Source organism: Lactuca virosa, chromosome 6, assembly GCF_052849685.1.
Source record: "Lactuca virosa cultivar CGN04683 chromosome 6, Lactuca_virosa_CGN04683_v6, whole genome shotgun sequence".
In the NCBI taxonomy this organism is placed as follows: Eukaryota; Viridiplantae; Streptophyta; class Magnoliopsida; order Asterales; family Asteraceae; genus Lactuca; species Lactuca virosa.
The window spans coordinates 21,095,996-21,121,064 of record NC_136431.1 but is presented as its reverse complement, the minus strand read 5'-3'; the positions used below and the strand labels follow the sequence as shown (position 1 = coordinate 21,121,064).

The 25,069-nt window shown below is 36.6% G+C and overlaps 1 protein-coding gene across 1 annotated transcript; it reads right to left on the bottom strand.

Annotated features, from left to right (window-relative positions):
* Positions 1-1,419: 1,419 nt before the first annotated feature.
* Positions 1,420-3,114, bottom strand: LOC145120894 (GDSL-like Lipase/Acylhydrolase superfamily protein). Its single transcript, XM_079056684.1, has 5 exons — positions 2,846-3,114; positions 2,625-2,755; positions 2,235-2,480; positions 1,879-2,137; positions 1,420-1,777 (listed from the first exon to the last, which is right to left on the bottom strand). Exons 1-5 carry the CDS (start codon positions 3,090-3,092, stop codon positions 1,533-1,535), a joined length of 1,128 nt encoding a protein of 375 aa, XP_078912810.1. The 5' UTR covers positions 3,093-3,114; the 3' UTR covers positions 1,420-1,532.
* Between the last annotated feature and the right edge of the window lie 21,955 nt (positions 3,115-25,069).

The following is a 25,069-nucleotide window of genomic DNA, read 5'->3' as shown; positions in this document are numbered from 1 at the left end:
TTAATAATGATGGTGCTGTAGGAACTTACTTGGTGGGTAACTTGATGAATATTAACAATAAATAATACTTTTTGATGTTGGTTCTTAATCTTATAGTATAAAATTATAAATAAAGAAAATATTATTAATTTTTGTGCTGAAATCCCACCAAAAAGCAGCCTAATCTAGATATGATTACTAATTAGTGTTTGATATGATTTACTGGTATTTGGCACCCCGGGTTCTTTCCTGTAATGTCCAAAAAAGATGAAGTGGTGCAACTTCTAAAAAGGATAAAGAGGTGCAATTTCTTCTTTCTTTTTCTTTTGTTTGTTGTATAAACTTATTTGTATTAACCGAACACCTTTTACCCCACGCAACGTGTGGGATACTTTTCTAGTTTTGACTAAGCCATCCTTAAAATCATTAAATTAAGACCTCCCATTCATTTGGCCATGCCTCATCTGGGCCCGGCATGTGGTTTCTGTAGACTCTAGAGTAGAGCAAGATACTTGCATATCCACAAAAAGCAAAAAGCAAAATAACAGTAAAAACGCGAGTTTTTTACCACACCGTTGCTTTTTTAAAACTTATTTACCAAACAAGTGTTTGTTTTAAACATATTTACCATTTAGGGTTATAGCAAGTCAAAAAAAAAAAAAAAAACGTAAGACGCAACCACAGAGACCAGTCGACGTTCTGACACCCATTCCCCAAAGTCACGTCTTCAATCGATCGCTTCTATCGTCGTTCGATTTCGGCCATAGCCGACGCCGGCGGCTCCGATTCCGGACACAAACGGACACCGGCGACTTGATTCCGGCGAGTACTCCACTGCAGAAGACGACGGGGACTGGTTCTTCTTCGATTCTGGCCATAGTCGACGTTGGTGAATCCGATTCCGGCCATAACAAACTCGGTTGTAGCTTGATTTCCTTGTAAGTTCGAATCCTCTTTTGATTTTTGATTTCAGCTTTGTTAGTTTTGGATTGATTCCAACTATTATTTGCTATTGCATTCCACTGTTATTTTGTTATTTGCAAACAGCAAATAACAATTGATTTCTACTCTGATTTATAATTGTAATTTGCTTATTTGCAATTGTTATTCCACATATAAGTTAATAGCAAAGGGTTAAAAAAAATGTCAAAAGTTATATTAAAAAACACTAAAAATTAAAATAATAGCCGCAAATATTAAAAAAGTTAAAAAAAATACTATTTTGGTAAATATTTTGACTGATATACTGTTTTGGTAAATATATTTGAAACTACACCTAGTTGGTAAATATTTTTTTCAAACGCACCCATTTGGTAAAAAACTCGTAAAAACGCACATAAATTAGTAGGAATTTTACATGGATGCGAAGCTAGTAACTTAACACACGACCAAATTAAATCTCTCCAATTATTGAGGACCTAATACTACATACGCCTCTCTAAAGTAGAGCAAAATACTGCTTGCATGCATATGCACCGACACCGTACTTAAAAAAAAACTAATCACAAGCATGATTATAAACTCCGCAGATGATCTTCAGATGGCATAGCGAGTTATAGCTTGAGATTATGAAGCTGGCGAATGTTGAGAGGAGAACAGATGTTTTCGTCACCATTCAACACATGCTGAGCTATAATGAAATTTGCTGCTTGTCCGGGATGATATGCATCCCAGAACAGATACTTCGATCGATCATCACAAAGATTTGAGCTAATTTGCCTCTCTTCACCTTCAATCCGAAAGCAGAAAAATGGAGGAATGTTTCCTCCACAGCAAGGATCGTTCACATTCTCGAATCCTACGTATAAATTAACCAACTTTTAACAAGTTAATTAATTATACGGAAGAATATCGATTATCAAATTATCAAGGTTGGATATATGATTAAATATTAAATACCATAGTCACGATAATTTTGCAACATCTCACTTATGACATCGTAAGAATTTGCATACACGAAAATGGAACCGTTTCCCATCTCTTGATTTAAGATATTCACAGCCTGACGTAACTTTTCATTGTATCCGCGAATCAACATGTTCATTTCTTCATGGCATTTTCCATCTGGTAGCAGGTGTATCGCACGAACAAAAGGTAAGCAACCAAGAGGTCCTATATCGACTACAACAAACTTTCGAGCCCCTAGTTCATGCAAGCGCTTCCAGGGAAAAACAAAAAAGTTAATGATCCAAACAAAACAACAACATTAATTCATGATGATACATAAAGTTAATAATCAATTAATTAATAGGCACCTTAAGATATGAACCCATATGTGCGACCATGGTCTCTTGTAAAACGGTATGGGAAACTTCGTTATAACTGCCAATGAAAGGAATCTTTGGTAGGAAGTAGGTTATAATATCATTATTACCAATCGTTAACGAGAAGATTGCATTCTTTAGTAAATCTTGTGTACGATTTTCTCCCATCGTTTGGACCATTTCAGCTCTACTTTGCTCAAAATGATCGATTTGCTTTCTTAATGGAATGCGTCCAAGCTGCACAACGACATACTTACGGATCTTAACCTTAATTAATGATATAATTAATTAAAAGAACACCTGAAATCTTGTTATATTATTAGCGACAGATTTGGCATTTGTTTCCAGATTTTCTATTAATATTCTATAGAATACACGTACATAAACGGCACCAGTTTCCTCTAGTATCCCAGAAGCTCCAGAGCCGAAGTTTATTCCACCAAGTAACGCGTTAGATGTTGCATTACCTGCCAGCGATGGCGAAGCCAAGGTCTTGGCTCCCAATGCTTGTGCTATAAATGCATAAGCTTGAAAATGATTATTTTGTTTATTTCATGATAAGTAATGTATATCAGACAATAAATAATGAGATGGGTTAATACCAATAATGTCAATAATGGTGAAACCATTTGTGTATCTTCCTGTAGGCTTGCCACCAGAAGGCGTAAAGTCTATGCCATATGGAGAGTAGTCGGCCTTGGAGAGACTTGCCAAGTGGTTATTGTTTCCGGCATCTACAACGGAGTCCCCAAATGCAAAGTTGGTGTAAGAAACACAACGTGAAACATGAATCCAACACAAAACAACGAAAAACAACGAGTTCATGTTCATTTCCATTTTCATATTCATTTGTTATTAGAAGATGGTGTGGTTAATATATAAACAATTACCTTACGCAAAATTATCTTGATTGGAGCAGTAGGTTCCAATGACGTAAGTAGTTTAGGAGAAGCACATGCAGGCTGCATGACAACCATATCTTAAGGAAAAGATACTTGAACGAGTCTAAATGAAATGGTCTACGCACATATTGCTGTACTCATTCACCAACCACACCCTAAGATAACATATTCACCGGACAATTATTACATGGGGCGAATTGTTTGCAGGTATGTATGTGTATCGTCCAATGTGACCGGTTTGGACAATAAAAAGTTGGTTAAATCGGAAAGCATGGTTCGATATCAGGAGTTAATCAAACCGACCCACTTCGAATTAGGGATCGAGAAGAAAAAATTTCAAAACATCGATAACATGCTTCAAGGGAAAAAGAGAAAAAGCAAATTAATTGGGCGATCGATTCGAATCATTGTCCTTAAGAAAACTATACAAGCGTTATGTATATATTATAAACTTAATTATATATTAATAATTTTAGTGGTTTTGTGAGATAAACGTTATATATTTCTAGCAATATTTTAAAAACCGGTTTTTAGTTGAACCCGTATGGTGATTGGTTTCCGGTTTAACCGGTTCGATCGCCGGGTCAATCAGTTTCTATAATTTTTATCTTTTTTTCTATTTTCTACACATACATACATATATAAATAATAAAATTAATGTTTACAAGTTCAAACATTAAAAATACACATAAAATAAATTGTAGATCAATCGAAATACATTAAAATAACATATAACCATAAGTTTTAGTGTTTTATATCAATCCATATATGTCAAAAAGAAAATAAAGTATAACATCGAAATAAAATATAGTTTTAGATAAATACAAACACAACAAAAAACTTTATAACATTTACCATAAGTTTTTATTTTGAGAAAACTAAATAGAAAAAATCACCAAAGTTTATTATGCAAATGGTTCTTTTCTATGTGTTTTTATTCGGTTTAATCGGTTCAACCGGTTTATTTTGACTGGTTCAACTGGGTTTTTTAAAAACCGACCGGTTCAATCCGGTTCAGAAATCGGCGTAAAACCGATGATAAATGAACCGTTCCCTTCCTGGCTCTTGGTCCAATCGAATTTGACCAGCCGATTTAAACCGATTTTTAAAACATTGATTTCTTGTACCAAAAATTTGTCAAAAGTTTTCTAATATGGCAAATAGTTGGTTTGGACTTTAATGATTTTACATAAATAATAATAATAATAATAATTGTTTTAGTGTTTGTACCTAAAATTTGTCAAAAAGTTATCTTAACGAGCAAATAGCCCGTTTAGTTTTTCCTTCCCAACCACCATGTTGCGTCGCAGGCACATCAACACACCAAAAATATTACTCCCTCCGTCCCAATATTATCGTCCACAGACAAAAAACACACATATTAAGAAAAACATTAATTACCACTAACTTTATTTAATAAAATGACAGTTTTGTCCTTACTTTGCATTTAATATACCATTAAATGCTTAGTTGGTTAAGTAATAATGAGGGGGTATTTTGGTAAAAATGTTATTTATTTTTAGAAGTGGACTATTATTTTGGGACAAACCAAAAAGGAAAGATGGACTATAATTTTGGGACGGATGGAGTATGAAGGAAGGTGTTTTTGTGTGGAATTGAACTTGGGACCGTTGGAATAAAAAAGCAATGTTTTAAAAATCTTGAACCGGTCTCTCAAACCGGTTGGACCGGAATCGGTGAAGGAAACGGTTCAACTATCATCGGTTTTATGTCTATTTCTAAAACCGAAAAGAACCGGTCGGTTTTTACAAAAACCTGGTTGAACCTGTTGACCTGGTTAAAATGAATAAAAACATATGGAAAAAAACTATTTTGCATAATAAACTTTGGTAGTATCTTCATATCTATTTAGATTTCTCTAAAAAAAACATATGGTAAACGTTATGAAGTTTTTGATGCATTTTATTCGTCTAAAACTATAATTTGTTTCAGTATTACACTTTATTTTCTTTTTAATGTATGTAGAGTGATGTAAAACTTATTGTTATGTACTATGAGGTAGATTTGTAGCCAGTAAATCGCCGCTAAAAGGTAGATTTGTCGCCGATAAAGACAATAGCACTGACACGTTGCCGCTAAAAAGTCGTCGGTACTGCCATGTCGCTGTTGCTCAAAATGTTGCCACTAAAAATATTTGCCGCCATTAATACGCATGTCGTCGGTAATACCTTATGTACCGGTAATAACCTTGTTGCCGGTAATGCCCTCCGTCGCCGGTAATATTATTTTTCATTTTTAATTTTTTTTTTAATCAACACTTTGCGGTCAAAAAAACCGATACGTAACGATATTAAATGCAGAAAAAAAAAACTTACATAACGACATCCAATTAGGTACCAAATAGTGTTATAATTTCATACAAATACCAAAATAAACAACAAAAGTATTATAATTTCAACAAGTACCAAAGTGTCACAACAAGTCTAACATACAAAGGACAAACTAATTATCCGACGAACCATCATCTTCATTCCCCTCGTTTCCTCCTTGATCTTTCTCTGATTGAAAAAACTCATAATGTTCTTCCCTACAGGCCGGGTTGTTGAGCATTGTCCGAAGATTTTCCAACTACAACTTATAAGTTAAACTATCAAACATAAACAAAAACTACCAAAGTACATTGTTATTTCTTGCACTTAAATACAATAAATGCCAAAAGTACATTGTTCTTTCTTGCACTTGGGACATAAACACAATTACCAAATCAACATGCATTTATTGATGCCAAGGTACATTGTTATTTTTAATCTATGGACAAATAACTAAAGTACATTGATATTTCTTGCACTTGGAACATAAACTCAATTACAAACACAATTACCAAATCAACATTCATTTATTGATCATTATATAGATATATGAGACTTTGAAATTAAATAGTCTACTTTTTTGTGTTAAAGAACCTTAAATACAAGAAATACCAAAGTACATTAATTTACAACTTAATTTCATGTGTATTTTTAATGTTTGAACTTATAGACGTCAATTTTTTAATTATGTATGTATGTGTAGGAAAATAGGAAAAAAGATGAAAATTTTAGAAACCAGTTGATCTGAGGGTCAAACCGATCAAACCGAAAACCGGTTACTATACCGGTTCAACTAGGGGTACAACCGAGTCAAACTACTCGTGAGCTACTCATGATCAACTCATTAAAAGCTCGACTCGAAACCGATTTTAAACGAGTCTGAGCCAAACTCGAGCTTAATATTAAGCTTGTTTATAAAACGAGCTCGAGCTTGAGCCTATTTCACTAAGCTCGATTAGGCTTGCGAGCCTAAACGACCCTATACATAATATAATTTATTAATAATTTTATATATTAAAATAAAAACATATTTAGGGAATTAGGGATTTAGGGTATTTGTAAACGAGCTTCTTAACGAGATCGAACCGAGCATAAGCTTATTTAGGCACGTTAGACAAAAAATGAGCCGAGCTAGAGCCCGAGTCAATCTTGTATAATTCATTATGAGCTCGAATAGAGCTCATTACAAGAAAGCTCGAATCGAGCTGATCTCGCTCGAGCCTTGTATAACTTAAATGAGCCCGAGTCGAGCCTGACTAGGCTCAAGCTCGTCTTAGCTCATTTACTGCTCTAGGTTTAACTAAAAAACCGTTTTTTAAAACATTGTAAAAAAACACCCGACTAAACCATTGCACCAAGGTACATATCAAACTTGAATTTTAGTGAAAAAATAAACGCACGCCTTAACAACTGAATTAGGAGACATTTTTTGTTATTTAACCATTGCTAAATTAAAATAATATGTATTAATCACTATATTTTTTTCTTTTTTATTTTGTTGAACGAGAGAAGGATTCCAAAACCTTCCATATGACGGTTCGTAGAACCCTAAATAGGGTTTCTAGAATGTTCTTAATAGCTGATAGGGATAAAGATTTGAATCTGCTTAAAATAATATTATTTTAAATTCAAATCAAGGTTTATCATGGAGACCCCCTAACTATAAATAGGGTCTCTTAGCTTGCAAATTTGGTTCATACCTTTTAAAGGAGCATAGGAACGAAATTTCTATCCCCTCTCATCTTTCCTCTTGTCTTTTAGTTTCACTAGTACAAAATTGACCAATGGCCATGCAAAAAACCTGTCACTATAGACATTTTATTACGGTTTTATTTTGCATTCAATGTGAAAGGAAAGGTCGCATCATTAAATGTTAGTTATGGTGACATTCAATTGTGGTGATTATAACCCATACAAACCGTCACCATAGGGTACCAATTTTTGTAGTTTTTTCAATTATTTTTGATAACCGTCACCATAAACTACTTTCCCTCACAAGTTGTTTTGTTTTCATGACTATTGCTGATTTTTAGTGACATATAATACATTAAAACATGGTCATAAACTACTATTAGCTACATGTTTTTTCATTTGTCATGGCTATTGTTTACTTTTAGTGACACGTAATATATTAAACCATAACCATAAACTACTTTTAGTCGCACGTTTTGTTCATTTGTCATGATTATTATTAACTTTTAGTGACACATAATAGATTAAAAGGTGACCATAAACTACTATTAGTTACACATTTTTTCGTTTGTCACGACTACTATTGAATTTTAGTGACATGTCATGATTATTGTTGAACAACTTAAAATCATTTATATGTCAAACATTGACAAATTAAGATCATGTACATTATTTTGATAAACAACTTAAATTAATAAATAAAATACAACATTCATATATATATATTGGGTACCATCAAGCAAAGTAGTGAGGAAAAACCATAACAACTGGGACAAAATGGTCCAGCCTAAGAGTAATAACTCATAAATGCTGTAAAAACTGTAAAAACAACACATGGGTAAAAATATTCATCATTCGATAATCAACACGATTCACCACACACCACACATTTATATTCAACATATTGTTAAACCATTAATATAAAAGGTAGAGTTTGTAAGTACGATATTTTAGTAGGAAAACTTTGTGAAGTACAATGTTGTAATTTTGGGAAAAATAAAAAGAATAAGCTATAAATTGGTAAGATTTCTCAAAGTACAATGTTAAAATAGGAAAATATTGAAAGTATGATACTATAATGACCAAAAAACCATCAGGACTTGATTTGTTTTACAACTTCCTATTGTTTACCTACAACAAACATGTTTTCACCAATTGGTAAACTTTCTCAAAGTACAATCTTAAAATAGGAAAATCTTGAGAGTATGATACTATAATGACCAAAAAAACATCAAAACTTGATTTGTTTTACAAGTTCTTGCCATTTATCTGCAACAAGCAACATATCTTCAAGATAAAAAGCCATCAAAACTATCATGACCATTATCAACAGTAGACTTGGAACCCCTGAAATAAAGACATTAAAAATATAACCTTTTGTGTATGAGAAAAAAGAAAAAAAATAGACATGTTGTGAATGCTTTTGGAAGCTGTCCACTAATACTTGTAGCCTATGGGTTCACGGTAACCCATTTAATTCTTTTAAAAAACATAAATCCAAAACAAAAAGAAATATCAACATAAATCTAACAAAATGCATCAATAATCATATAAAATTGAGTAGTTATCTTTCCATCCTCACTGTAAAAAACACAACAAACCTTGTGCAATGGTTTTCTGCATAATTGTTGAAGTCGTTACTGATAAAAACAGTTATTCCTACAGATGCACAATTTGCTGCAAATGTAAGCATAGATTTAAAACAAACTAAAATCAAGATGTTTGAGTTTAAACATGAAATAAATCCATCCCACTATTAAATAAAACAAACAAAAATGATATAATATAAACAAAATCAATGAAACTACGTTGCTATTTCTCGTATTTAATCAAATAATTTATATGCATCAGTGATCAAATTTACCATTTTGTCATGAGAACCGGTTGCAAGAAGCTGGAAAGATTATAAACATAGGTCAATGAATATAACATTTAAGTGTAATTAAATGAAAAACAAAATAAAAAGGTAGATGGATTACATTTGGTGCAACGGGGTTATAAGAAACAACATAAACAACTTTATCATGTGCATGAAGTTTAAAATATGGCATTAACTCAACATACAAATTAGATGTTGATGTCCTGATATCAAAACCAACCACTGTACCATCCTCCAAACTCACCTGAAAACATAAAATACAACTTTTGAGGTTAAAAGGAGTATTTGAGTAATTTTAATAAGGAAGAAAAAATAGGAATTGAATTCCAAGGTGAAATGTTCAATTCCAATGGAACTCAATTCCATAATCATTTGCAACCATAATACTAACTACAAAGGAGTGATGGGAATGTGGGTCCCATGGCAAGCTTTCAAGATCAGCACAAACAGACCATTTAAACTTTGAATGTGTAGGAATCCTTCCATTCCGCTTCAATATAACAAGAATCATATCAAACAAGAAATCACAATAAATATTTATAAACAATAATCATATCTACAAATTTTTAACACATTGGCTACAGAGTGAGAATTTATTAGATACTACAAGATCATTACCATGACTACTGTATGATCGAAGGATCCACTAAGAAGAGCTTAATGTTTATTATGATTCCATCTAAAAGCTTGAACCTAAACAAAAATACATATTTATGTAAGCATAAATAAACTGGAACTAAATCCAACCCATAATCAAGGATTCTTGAATACGACCACAACACTAGGAGGAGTTCAGGCAAAAAATTACTTCAAAATCATCATCAAAGGATATTTCGAGACCCTCCTCATGTTCAGAGAGGTCTTCTTCATGGACTGAACTTCTCTATTCTTCATTTCTTTCTTTCTATCACCTCAAAGCCCATCAGTGCCTTTGTTCCTATTAGGAGCTCACCTATATTGATCAGTGTACTTTAACCGACCAACGTTTTTTCATTTTGCAGTTAAATGAAGAACATAGAACTCATAAGCATTGACGACTCAACTAGAAGTGCATAGAAATCAGAATATGTCAATTAAACACAATAGGTTATCAACCTTAGGTTGCATGCTAGTGGAAACTAAAAGGTTTATTATAGGTTGACTTTTGCAAGATCAAGATCAACATGGCTCCCAATGACTTCTTGATATATTATTTTTCTCTAGAGGAACATTCCTTGACGATCTAAAACAAATATTCAAAAGTTCGTGCGGATTCCCAACAAGAAAACACTTCACAGAATTGGTCTCAGTCTATCTTTTGTTTATCGATTAACGAAAACATCACAACTCCAATTCTAAATTTGCTTTACTAAAGAAAGCATTCTCACTCCACACATTATGAGGTGTTATCAACCTTCTTAGTTTTAAATGAATTTAAAAATATGATTTAGAGTTACTAGAGCATAGCTCTAAAACTCGATTGAGAATGAAGTATGACTCATCTCTTGATCAAACCATTTCCAACAATGTTCGATCTCTCTTCTTAGTCATAAAATTGCACTAAGATGTTCTTTGAGGATCGATTATGATACAATTCACCAATCACTAAGATAATCATAAAACAGAATATTATAGTACTCTCATTTCCTTTTAGATTGGAGAATTTTTTTATATTTCTGCTTAATTGATTCTTCTATTCGTTCTGCTACTCTTTGAATCTTTTCAAAGTATCAGAATTCTGTTTAATCTTATAAACACAATCATGTTTACTGAAGCATCAGTAAATCATGATGAATAGAGTTATCGTCCCTTGTGGTGGATCTGAAGAGTTCATAACAACATGTACAAGATCCAATAATCCATCACTTGCCTCACATAACCATGTGAACAATGACTCAATCATAATTTTTCCAATGGACAAACTCATGCATAATTCAATTCAAATTGCACTACAAATGAAATGACATTTATTGGCATAGAAAAAGTGTCACTAAAAAAAGAAAAAGTGCCACTAAAAGCCAAATGGACAATCAGCAACACAAAAAAAGTGCACTAAAAGCACTATGTGACAACTGGCAAAATTAGAGCCAAACCAAGTCAAAAGATGTACTATGTAAAGGAGAATAACACATTGTAATCTTGTCACGTTAAGTCACCCTTAGCCTTGAGGGCATATTTATATATGTTAATATAAATTGAAATCCATGTTTATATGAGTTATATATACATGTTTACATATTGAAAACCATGAGTAAATGTAACGCCCGTAAATCCGGGCTAGTCAATTTAGAGAAGATAATCATCAAAGTGACTTTTTGATAAAAGATTATTTAGAATGAATAATCTTAACTAGGTTGTAGTGGTCGTGACAAGGATTCCAGATATATAAAGAATGCCGAAATCCGAGTTATAACGAAGAAGTTATGACCCGTCGAAGTTTCGCGACAGAACTGGCACGACACAGCGCAACATAAAAAGTGAATTTACGTTAGAGCGATAGTTAGCCTTAGTGATCTAAATAAAAGTCGTAGAATACGTTAAACCGAGAGCGTGCATGAAAAGAACGTCCAAATCTGACTTCGTATGAAGAAGTTACGATTTTTCTAAGTTTCGACTTAGCGGTATACATGCCAAATCTTGAAATTGAGATCGAGTGATATTTGGCCGAAACAATCTAAACGATAATCGAAGATCTCGTCGATAGTAGTCCAATAGTGAAAAGACAGACAAAAACGGACGTCAGATGAAGAAGTTCTAATTTCTAACAGAGTTTTCCTGTCCCGGCCTACTAAAAAAATAATAAAATAAAAATAAAATTCAAAATTAGCCGACGGAGTCTAAACGAAAGTTGTAGAGCATAGTCTCACCTACGCGTGGATATAAAGAACGTCGAAAACGGAGATTGTACGCGAAAGTTACGAATTTTATAAGTTTTGGGCTCAAATCTCGAGAATTGGTCCGAAATGAACGCCATGCGTTCCGAGGGAACGCCCCGCGTTCGGAAATGTTGGGTCTAGGTTAGTCCACATCGCCCACTAGTCCCATCCGGTGCACCTTCCGAGGCTGAGGTAAGCGCTGACGTCCGAAGCTGCTGAACGCGCTGCGTACGAGTAGGGAACGCCCTGCGCTCCGGAACGCCCCGCGTGCCTCGCAGGTACGCCCTGCGTACGAGGAGTCAGCCAGCCCTATCAAAAGGGTGCGAAGCTTCCCAGAATTTTGTTGCTTTCCACTCATTTCTTTCACCTCGAAACACCGCTCAAGCCCCTCTAAACCACCCCGAAGCCCCGGTATCATCCTGACACCCGAAGCGAGTCCCGAAGCCCCGAAGATCCCGAGAAGTAAAGTTTCCGAGCCGAAACTCTGCCCGCGAGAAGCCTAGTTTTTGTGAAGATCTCCCGGTTTCACTGAAGAATACTACTTTAACAAGCCGTAGTGCTGCTCGACCATCTTCTGATCAAGTGAGTGTGTAGTTACTTTCTTCTAACACATAAATATGAAGTATTTGCTATGAAATACGTGCTATGTGTTATATATTGTTTTTTATTTGAGATGGGTGTGGAATGGATGTTTTATACAGGTTTTTAATGATTTAAACCGTATATGTATTTTATATCTACAAATATGTTGGGTAGAACATGGGTAGATGAAATATCTGGTGACTATGAGACGTAGTGCCTATTGTATAAACCCTAGTGACTATGAGACGTAGTGCCTATTGTGTAAACCTTGGTGACTATGAGACGTAGTGCCTATTGTGTAAACCCTGGTGACTACGTGACGTAGTGCTTATTGTATAAACCCTGGCGACTATGTGACGTAGTGCCTGTTGTATAAACCGTGGAAGCAAATGGATTTTTGTGCCAATCCCTTAGGTCAATCCTTAGGAATGAATGAATGAAGGATAATTGACTCTTAGGGTAATGCTTTAAGAAACAGAAGAAGATAATGGGGATGGGTAATTTGGGTTGATTGTCTGATGATTAAATATAATATTATATCTTACTGTGGGTTGAAAACCCTATATGCTCACCAGGCTCCCAAGCCTGACCCACTCAGTTTTCTTTGCATTACAGGTAATGGCACAAGAGTATAAATTGGTGGACTTGACGAGAGATTTTGGATAATAGACCAGTAGTTGTAAATATCTGTTGTAAGGTCTATTTTATACTGTTTATGCTTTTGGTCTGTATCGGAACATGACATCCAGAGATTTTGTTATTTAATGAAAATACATTTCTTTAAAGAAATGCTTTGATAAATTCTTATCACATTTTGTTTTGGGAACAAATTCCGCAGCAGTTTTCTTTAAACGATTACTCTGATTTCAAAACAAAGCATAAACAAATCGGTCTTTTCTGGCCGTGAAAATGGGGATGTCGCAGTTGGTATCAGAGCATTAGTTTAAGCGAACTAGGAATTTGTAGGATTTCTAGACTTAAACTTAGAATGCTAAGCAATGATTGTGAGATGAGTGTCTACCATATTTTAGACACGAGCACTAGTATATTTTAGGAAAGATGCCTAAAATGCTTTTATGTTCTAAATGCTATATGTTGCTATATATGACATTGTTTGTTCGGATCTATGGTCTGTTGCCGACCGGATCTGGAAACCTTATGTGTTTAGGATTCTAAGCGTACTACTACGATATTAGAACTAGCATGTAAACGTTTCGGAGTGATAAGGATGATTTGAATATCTACCGTGAATGAGGATCTAAAATCACCTTATTCGGTGTATAGATCAAAAATGGAAAGAACCAGGAGTGGAGCTGGAAACGTGAACAAAAACAGGAATCAACCACCTGTGATTGAAGAAGTAGTTGTTGCAGCAACACCACATGAGCCGATGACAATGGCTGGAGTACAATTGATGATTCAAACGATGTTGGATCGTCAGATGGAAGAAACTAGACGCCTGCTATGGCAAAATCGTGAAGAACTTTCAATGCAAGTTGAAGAGCCCGAAGTGAATGGAGGGCAGTTAGAAGGAGGAAACTTAAGTGGGATTATTGGTCAAGCCGACCCACCGTTAGTTCGACAGAACAAACATGATGGAGGAAATGATGGGCGTGGGTGCAAGTACAAGGATTTTATGGCATCCAAGCCACCGTGTCTTTCTGGGAGCCCGACGCCAGTGCAAGTTATGGACTGGATCTCCGAGATGGAGACAATGTTTGAAAGTTGTGAATGCAGCAATAGACAGAAGACCGCGCTCGCGACCCCTCTGTTAAAATCAGGAGTATTGAGCTGGTGGAAGCTACTTGCTAGTTCTATGCCTAAGGGGGAAGCTAGCAAGATGTCATGGGAGGATTTTGTGGTGCAACTAAAGATGCAATACTGCTCCGAGCAGGATCTTCTGGAAATCAACAATGAGTTTCAGAATCTGAAAAAAGGAAAATTGAGCGTCACTGAATACGCTACAAGTTTTACGGAGAAGATGAAGCTTATCCCATATCTACTTCCAACAGAACTTTCCAAGGTCAACAAGTTTGCCCACGGATTACCAGCGGACTTTGGTCCATTGGTCAAGCAAGCAACCACTTTGAAAGCCGCCATTTGGGCTGCTAGGAATGCGAGACTCAGATAAGAGAGAAAGGTCTGGAGAGAGCTGAAGTTGGAGAGAAAAGGAAGCATGAGGGATCTTCAGTGATCAACAAAGAAAGCAAATTCTCGAAATATGGGGGAAGAGATGAAGCTAAGTGGTGCGAGAAGTGTAAAAAGAAACACTTCGGGAAGTGTAGCGAGGAGATGACTTGCTACAAATATGGGAAGACAGGGCATTACGCCAACAAGTGCGCATCCAACAAAAAGGTGTGCTACGGGTGTAACGAAGAAGGGCATGTTTCTAGAGACTGCCCAAAGAAAAACGCACCGCCACAGCCAAGGGTATTCCACATGATCCTCGACGAAGCGAATCAAGGATAAGGATTTTATATCCAAGGATCAAGTTATGAAGTAGCTGTGTGAATAGTAACTTAAAACGCACCGCCACAGCCAAGGGCATTCCACATGATCCTCGACGAAGCGAATCAAGGATAAGGATTTTATATCCAAGGATCAAGTTATGAAGTAGCTGTGCGAATAGTAACTTATGATGTAGCCTGTTAGAGGCATAGAATAGGGTGAACTTGAATTTTTGTGTAATCGTTTCAAGTTATAATATAAACCCTGGTTTTGATATCTATGTGATATTTATTGTTTTAATACCTGATGTATTAAATGATTGTGTGATTTTTGTATAGTGACTTGGTTAGACTGAGAGACAATACTTGGGACGAGTATGAGTAGGTGTGAATGGTAGTAGAGATCTATGCTACCGGAAGCACAGGACTCACACTTGGATCAGGGAAAGTCGCAAGGTTACCGAGAAACTAGTAATTGATTCTGTTTATTCAAGTAAGTCACTACCATTGTTTCGGTAATAACTAGTAAGATGGTTGTTATTCCGATCCTAGTGGTCATATCAAATTGAGTCCGACTACGATGAGTTGTTACGTGGTTTCGAGAACCAAGTTCGAAGTAGCATCTGACTGCGGTCAGAAGATTGAAATCAATGCGACCGATAGCATCGCGCTCGTTGTCAAATAGGTTCGTAGCTAGAAATGCTACAAGTTAAGATGTGATTATATCACATTAGATTATGAAGGAAGGTATATTCCATTTCGGAAGTTGACTCTAAGAGACTTGAGTCTAAGCGTTGTATTATACGATGAAAGGTCATTAGAACATGACTCATCGGTCTGTTACAATAGATAAAGGAAAGTATTTATCCTAAGAAGAAGAAGGAGTCCTCAATAAGGAATTGCTTTGTAACTCGAAAGTTACGATTGAAAGTCCAACATAGTACGAAGAGCAGGTGCAGGATTGAGCATCAAGGTTATTTCTTAGGATGGAGAGATAACGTATGGAGTTAATATACGAGTCCTATTTCGTTGATAATTATGGGACGTAATCATCCTAAGGGGGAGATAATTGTAACGCCCGTAAATCCGGGCTAGTCAATTTAGAGAAGATAAGCATCAAAGTGACTTTTTGATAAAATGTTATTTAGAATAATAATCTTAACTAGGTTGTAGTGGTCGTGACAAGGATTCCAGATATATAAAGAATGCCGAAATCCGAGTTATAACGAAGAAGTTATGACCTGTCGAAGTTTCGCGACAGAACCGGCACGACATAGCGCGACGTAAAAAGTGAATTTACGTTAGAGCGATATTTAACCTTATAGATCTAAATAAAAGTCGTAGAATACGTTAAACCGAAATCGTGCATGAAAAGAACGTCCAAATCTGACTTCGTATGAAGAAGTTACGATTTTCCTAAGTTTCGACTTAGCGGTATACAACCCAAATCTCGAAATTGAGATCGAGTGATATTTGGCCAAAACAATCTAAACGATAATCGAAGATCTCGTCGATAGTAGTCCAATAGTGAAAAGACAGACAAAAACGGACGTCAGATGAAGAAGTTATGAATTTCTAACAGAGTTTTCCTGTCCCGGCCTACTAAAAAAACTAATAAAATAAAAATAAAATTCAAAATTAGCCGACGGAGTCTAAACGAAAGTTGTAGAGCATAGTCTCACCTACGCGTGGATATAAAGAACGTCGAAAACGGAGATCGTACGCGAAAGTTACGGATTTTATAAGTTTTGGGCTCAAATCTCGAGAATTGGTCCGAAATGAACGCCATGCGTTCCGAGGGAACGCCCCGCGTTCGGAAATGCTGGGTCTAGGTTAGTCCACGTCGCCCACTAGTCCCATCCGGTGCACCTTCCGAGGCTGAGGTAAGCGCTGACGTCCGAAGCTGCTGAACGCGCTGCGTACGAGCAGGGAACGCCCTACGCTCCGGAACGCCCCGCGTTCCTCGTAGGTACGCCCTGCGTACGAGGAGTCAGCCAGCCCTATAAAAAGGGTGCGAAGCTTCCCGGAATTTTGTTGCTTTCCACTCATTTCTTTCACCTCGAAACACCGCTCAAGCCCCTCTAAACCACCCCGAAACCCCGGTATCATCCTGACACCCGAAGCGAGTCCCGAAGCCCCGAAGATCCCGAGAAGTAAAGTTTTCGAGCCGAAACTCTGCCCGCGAGAAGCCCGGTTTTTGTAAAGATCTCCCGGTTTCACTGAAGAATACTACTTTTACAAGCCGTAGTGCTGCTCGACCATCTTCTGATCAAGTGAGTGTGTAGTTACTTTCTTCTAACACATAAATATGAAGTATTTGCTATGAAATACGTGCTATGTGTTATATATTGTTTTTTATTTGAGATGGGTGTGGAATGGATGTTTTATACAGGTTTTTAATGATTTAAACCGTATATGTATTTTATATCTACAAATATGTTGGGTAGAACATGGGTAGATGAAATATCTGGTGACTATGAGACGTAGTGCCTATTGTATAAACCCTGGTGACTATGAGACGTAGTGCCTATTGTGTAAACCTTGGTGACTATGAGACGTAGTGCCTATTGTGTAAAACCTGGTGACTACGTGACGTAGTGCCTATTGTATAAACCCTGGCGACTATGTGACGTAGTGCCTGTTGTATAAACCGTGGAAGCAAATGGATTTTTGTGCCAATCCCTTAGGTCAATCCTTAGGAATGAATGAATGAAGGATAATTGACTCTTAGGGTAAAGCTTTAAGAAACAGAAGAATATAATGGGGATGGGTAATTTGGGTTGATTGTCTGATGATTAAATATAATATTATATCTTACTGTGGGTTGAAAACCCTATATGCTCACCAGGCTCCCAAGCCTGACCCACTCAGTTTTCTTTGCATTACAAGTAATGGCACAAGAGTATAAATTGGTGGACTTGACGAGAGATTTTGGATAATAGACCAGTAGTTGTAAATAATGTTGTAAGGTCTATTTTATACTGTTTATGCTTTTGGTCTGTATCGGAACATGACATCCAGAGATTTTGTTATTTAATGAAAATACATTTCTTTAAAGAAATGCTTTGATAAATTCTTATCATATTTTGTTTTGGGAACAAATTCTGCAGCAGTTTTCTTTAAACGATTACTTTGATTTCAAAACAAAGCATAAACAAATCGGTCTTTTCTGGCCGTGAAAATGGGGATGTCACGGTAAATAAGTAAATACAAACTAACAAAACTTATGGGTCGAAGTGGTCAACACGGGATAAAGGAATGACACTGTTTTAAATATTTCGACTTCTAGGCCCCATATCTTTGACTTTTCGGTCACATAGGACCGAAAACAACATCATGACACTTGTATAAGACCGAAAACAACCCCATAGAAGATTACCATGGCCGAAAACTCTAGTTTAAGGCCCATTATGGCCGAAAACCCAACCATCATGACCGAAATCACTCTTTTGTGAGTCTACATGTGGGATTTCGGTCATAGTTGGCAGCAAACACATCCCTTTGGCCGCAAACACCCTCAACTTGGCAGTAAACTCTTCATTTTGGCCGAAAACCTCTTCAATTATTCAGTAAACTCTTTAAATATCTTATCCTAATTCAGCTTCCCTAGGTGATACTTCCAATAACCAATGCAAACATCAAATCAACCTCTTATCTTTTCTTTTATATTTAAGATACATAATAGAAATCATTCGTCACATTTCACATATCCAGTAAACAAAAACATCATCACTTCTCTCTTAAAGTATCAATTTCATTTCCTTCCATTTACATGATCCAAATTACTCCAAGAGACGTTTGCTTCAAGTTAGATTTAAGCTTTGGTAAGTTCCTATAGAATCCTAATATTTTCACAACCATCTTATGATTATTATCAAATATTCACACATTAATATGTGTTTAAACATTAGGATACGGCTATTGTTTCGTGTTCTAAATCGAAAGTCACCGTTTCTAGCTCGTTATCTAAACCGCGGCAACACACAAGGTGAATTCATACCCCTACATTTTCAATACTTTTTCTATGTTTTTAGGGGGGGGGGGGAATACAAGTAACACACAATAATATTTTCGTTTTAACGCGAACATTTTAAATACGTTACTATACTATTTTACGAAAAGCGTTAAAAATACAAAATGGTTTTACTATCAATCGCGTGTGATTTCACGAACAACATTTTGATAATCATTACATTATTTGTACAAATATATATATATAAAACTATATATATTTCAAATACAAAGGGAGTGACAACAAGAGAAGACCTTGGAAAAAGAGGAAGGGAAAATCAACACACGAACCAACCAAGAAACAACAAGTAGTGGCAGTGCACGCTGTCCCTGTCCCGACCACTCCAGCACCAGCAAAGCAATATGCTGGAACCTTGCCCAAATGTAACAAATGCAACTTCCACCATGTTGGAGCTTGTAGGGAGATGCACTGCTCAAACTGCAATAAGAAAGGACACACTGTCCGTTTTTGTAAATAGCCAGCTCAACAGACTGTCCCAACCACATCTACCGGAATAGGCCGAACATGCTACGGGTGAGGAGAAATGGGGCACTTCAGGAGGGAATGCCTAAAGGCCAATAACAGGAATGTTGGGGGTACAGGAAGAGTTCTGACATTAGGGCACGAGGAAGCCCTGAAGGATCCCACAGTGGTTACCGATATGTTCCTTCTCAATAACTCTTATGCATGCATACTCTTCGATAGTGGTGCGGAGAGGAGTTTCGTAAGCCACAAATTTAAAAACATACTCAACCAAAAACCACAAACACTCAACGAAATATTTACCGTAGAAATGGAAAATGGTAAAACTGAAAGTACTAAAGACGTATACATCGGGTGCACGTTAACTCTAAACAATCATTCATTTCAAATCGATTTAATGTCGGTTATAATAAGGTGTTTCGACCTCATCGTTGGTATGGATTGGTTAAGTCCTCACCACGTCGATATCTTATGTTACGAAAAAGCAATCCGACTCAACTTACCAAATAACGAGACCCTCGTCATCTACGGCGACAAACCTAGTTCGAGTCTAAAAATCGTCTCGTGCATTAAGGCTCAAATCTATATGCGCAAGAAGTACCATGCATTCCTAGCACACATTGTTGACAAGAAGAAGGAGGTAAAGGATATCAAGGATATTCCGGAAGTCCGAGACTTTCCCGATGTATTCCCCGAAGACCTTCCGGGAGTACCTCCTACGCGACAAGTCGAATTTTGCATCATCTTAATTCCTGGAGCCAACCCCATCGCCAAGTCCCCATATCGATTGGCTCCAGCCGAAATGCAAGAATTATCTAGTCAAATAAACGAACTACTGAACAAAGGATTTATCCGACCAAGCTTCTCACCTTGGGGAGCACCAGTTCTGTTCGTTAAGAAGAAAGACAGATCATTTCGCATGTGCATCGATTACCGTGAGTTGAACAAACTCGCTATCAAAAACCGATACCCCCTACCCCGAATCAATGACCTATTTGACCAACTTCAGGGAGCATGCTACTTTTCAAAAATCGACCTGAGGTCGGGTTACCACCAACTGCGTGTCCACGAGGAGGATGTTCCCAAAACGGCGTTTCGGAGTCGCTACGGTCACTACGAGTTCTTGGTAATGTCCTTCGGATTGACAAATGCACCAGTTGTGTTCATGGACCTGATGAATCGAGTATGCCGACCTTACTTAGATAAATTTGTCATTGTATTCATCGATGACATATTGATCTATTCGCAAAGTAAGGAAGAGCACAACCAACATCAACGTCAAATCCTGGAGACATTGAGGACGGAAAAGCTATATGCCAAGTTTTCCAAATGTGAATTTTGGATCCGAGAGGTGGACTTCTTGGATCATGTGGTCAGCAAAGAGGGAATACATGTGGATCCCTCTAAAATCAAGGCAATCGAGAACTGGAAGGCGCCAAGGACACCGACGGAGATCCGCCAGTTCTTAGGTCTAGTTGGCTACTACAAAAGATTTATTCAGAACTTCTTAAAGATCGCTAAGCCATTCACTACCTTGACGTAAAAAGGACTGACCTTCAACTGGGAGGAAAAACAAGAAGCTACTTTCCAGACACTGAAACAATCCCTATGCAGCGCCATGATCTTGTCTCTTCCACAAGGAACCGATGATTTTGTGGTCTATTGCGACGCTTCGAATCAGTGTCTTGGGTGTGTGCTTATGCAACGGGGAAAAGTCATAGCCTATGCCTCGAGACAACTTAAGACACACAAAGTGAACTACACAACACATGACCTTGAGCTAGGAGCAGTAGTGTTCGCCTTGAAGATCTGGATACATTACCTCTATGGCACCAAATGCACCGTCTTCACTGACCATAAAAGTCTCCAACACATTTTCGATCAAAAGGAACTAAACATGAGGCAACGATGATGGGTGGAGCTACTAAATGATTACGAATGTTAAATTCGTTATCATCCAGGCAAGGCCAACGTAGTAGCGGATGCCCTCGGCCGAAAAGAATAATCAGACCGTCGAGTAAAGTCATTGACCATAACTATGCATTCACACCTATCCACTCAGATCAAAGAGGCTCAGCTGGAAGCCTTGAAACCTATAAATGTCTTGGAAGAATCCTTGAGAGGAATGGAGAAAATCTGGAGGTCAATGGAGATGGAGCTTGTTATCTCATGAATCGGATCTGGACACCAAAGTTCGGAGGATTCAGAGATGTTGTCATGAATGAGGCCCACAAGACTCGATACTCTGTTCATCTTGGTTCAGATAAGATGTATCTAGATCTCAAGAAACTTTATTGGTGGCCGAACATGAAAGCCGATATCGCTACCTTCGTGGGTAAGTGTTTGACTTGCGCCAAGGTCAAGGTAGAATACCAAAACCCCTCAGGTTTACTGCAACAACCAGAAATACCCGAGTGGAAGTGGGAACGGATAACCATGGACTTCATCACCAAGTTACCCAAGACGACGGGTGGAATAGACACCATCTGGGTGATAGTGGACAGGTTAACCAAGTCCGCACACTTCCTGCTAATAAAGGAGACAGAAAAAATGGAGAAACTGACTAGGACATACATCAAAGAAGTCGTGCGACTGCATGGAGTACCAATATCCGTTATCTCCGACAGAGATAGTAGATTCACTTCACGGTTCTGGCAGTTACTACAAAAATCCATGGGAACTAGGTTGTGTTGGGTTTTGAGCATTCTAACACTCCTATGGTGTACATGCAACCCTATAAACCTTGGATCTATGTTTTCTCTATTATACATGCAAATATTAAATATTCCAAGGTTTCATCCTAACTAGCATATTATGAAGCACCTATACTACAAAGTTCTAGTTAGATGACATACCTTTTGATGTAGCTTGATGTCTTCAAGCTTTAAGAGCTTAGCCCCAATAGTGTGGAAGCCTCAAGTGGAATCACAAATCACCAAAACACCTTGGAAAACCTTTAGAGAATATGGATACTTGGCTCACACTATGAAATCGGTTATTGCCCTCTTTAGTGTATCCACACTAGCCACTAGCATAATTTCATGAACCATAAGACCCTTTATATAGTGTGGAGGATTAGGGTTAAACCCTAATACCCATGACCTTTCATTTCCTAGGATCCATGGGTTAAAGCTCCATGGACTATCCATGAAGACTTAGCCCAACCTAAATGAACTTGGCCCACTACACATATATATATCTAAGAGTCCATATTTAATTAGTTCCTTTTGATCACTTAATTAATTATAAATTAATTCTTGATCAATACTAATTAAATAATATGATTATATATTAATATATTAGAACTTATAATATATTAATATAAATCATAAATATACTATTCTCAAAAGATTATCCATATAAATTGTGTCGGTGAAGTGCAACCCAAATGGACCATCCCGGGTCGGGTCAAGTACATACCAAATATAGTTATGGACTTAGACATTAATCCAACAGTCTCCCACTTGGATAAGTCTAAAACTATTATTGAGTATGACTTCAAAAACCAACTGGCAATCGTAGCTCTTAAAGCCGCTGTCGAACTCTGATCTTGTCAATGAACTCTGACCTTTGTCAATGACTTGTCCATTAGATAAGGGATCATATATTCCTCCATTCTAGATATCATATGGACTGAGACATGGATTATAATCATTCTCTCTGTCCATTTGTTGTTTCTCGATTTTCGATTTATGATGACTGACTGATTGAACAAATCAAATCAGTCCTGGCTTGGCCAAGCACTCACATGTGTCATCGCTAAATCATCGAGGGGCCCACAGATATTGCTTTTATCCCGAAGGTAAAAGGAATGGATAAACTTCGACTCATATGGCTTGTTCTACTACTTGTTGAATCATACACAAAGGCACGTTTTATAACATCGAGTTACCAATGCGTTTTCGTGCAATCAATGTATAACCAACTCATAGTAACAACTAATATCTCTAGGTTTGAAGAATATAAGATATTATCGTCTCATGATCACTCGTGATAAAATCCATGAAGTGATTCAAATGAGCGCGGGTTGAATCCAATACTCAGAACTTATGAGTACTCATGAGTGTTGTAGCACCACTTTGTCCACCAACTTGGACCTCTACAAACCAACTCATGACAGTCTTGATTCATATCTACTTCCAACATATGACCGGCTGTGGATGGTTTGAATAACTTAATCATTCAGGAAGAGCGACTTAGTTATTCTGGAAGTCAAAACATGCAAAGTGAAACACAAGAATAAATGAATCAAATATGGTATCAAACCCTATGAATATAAATAAACACTTTTATTTATCACCATACTGATTACTCATTATTCATTGTTTCGGTTTTATCAACTTTATACTTGAATTAAAAACACTAGTTGTCCCATGCTCCAAGCATGTACACTATGTTTTTCTTAAACAATAGCTTTGCCATACACCAAGTATGCACTCTATGTTTGTCTATGATCCTTACTTTGTGAAATAAACCAATTGAACATAATTTCAATGATTCTAATTTCACACTCCCAAATCCTTATCGAAAAATGTGAGAATTTCAAATTCCTATCATTTATCGAAATCTGTTTAGATTTTAAACTTATATGCACTGACCCTCCTGTAATGAATATGTACAAAGTCACAAAGACTTGTCAACAGTCATTATAAGGTATTCCAATGGAGATCAACTCCATGGAAACTAAGTCTCATATTCAAAGTACATTGCTTTGGACATGCTTCATGCATTAAGTTTTCTAATCTTACACAGATAACTTCCACCTATGGAGACAACTCCATATTCTCATTTTGACTATCACTTCTGAATAAGAGATGCCTCTTTTCAGAATATGTCAATATGGTCCTTCCAAAATTAGCACTATACTTCCAACTGTCCCTGAGCAACCAATCTTTGGTAAACCTCAGATTGTCCTCGACAATTGCTTAATCATTTTAGTCATATCCAATTCTAGACCTTTTCCCTTCTTAATGCCTCTGGGCATTTGGAAAAATTTAGAAATGACAAATATTATAGCACATGCAATCGATCCTGTACCCAAAGCAAATGGTACACGATCCATGATGTCGCACATAAAGACATGATTCTAGACCAGTCTTTTGCTACAATATTTTTATTTGCCATGTTTTCAAAATTTGACTATGAAGAGGGATGTCGTAATCATAATCGAATTTTGAGAACGCAATATATAGAATTTCCTTAAGTTGAACCAATCCAACATGAAATTCATATATATATTCTTGACTAAGGATGATTAAGGTCGCAATCTAAGCCTTTAGAACTGAAATGAAGTATATCCTCTCCCTTAATTATAGCAAAACAACTTTTTCAATCCATGTAGCCTCACGAATTGAAACTTTTGTTTTCTATAATTAACATTGCTAACTTGCAACACTAACAATAATTATCATGCTCCCACTAACATGATGATTATTAGCATAACACTTATGCTCCCACTAGCTTTGACATGTACTCAGAAATCAGCTGGACTTCTAGAAATCAATACTTTATTGACTTTCTTACCAAAGTTCAGATTTCTGATACGAGATGCTTTGATAAAACTTTATCAAAATCATACACCTATCCTTAGATAGCATGCATGTGTGTCTAAACACTTTCAGAACTATGAAAAGGGATGCCGTAA

Excerpts from the sequence above, each read along its gene's own strand:
- LOC145120894 (XM_079056684.1), bottom strand. The coding sequence starts at position 3,092 with ATGAATATGAAAATGGAAATGAACATGAACTCGTTGTTTTTCGTTGTT. Across the intron at positions 2,756-2,845 it reads CACCATTATTGACATTATTG|CACAAGCATTGGGAGCCAAG; the intron begins GTATTAACCCAT and ends ATGCATTTATAG. Across the intron at positions 2,138-2,234 it reads ATATGGGTTCATATCTTAAG|CGCTTGCATGAACTAGGGGC; the intron begins GTGCCTATTAAT and ends TTTCCCTGGAAG.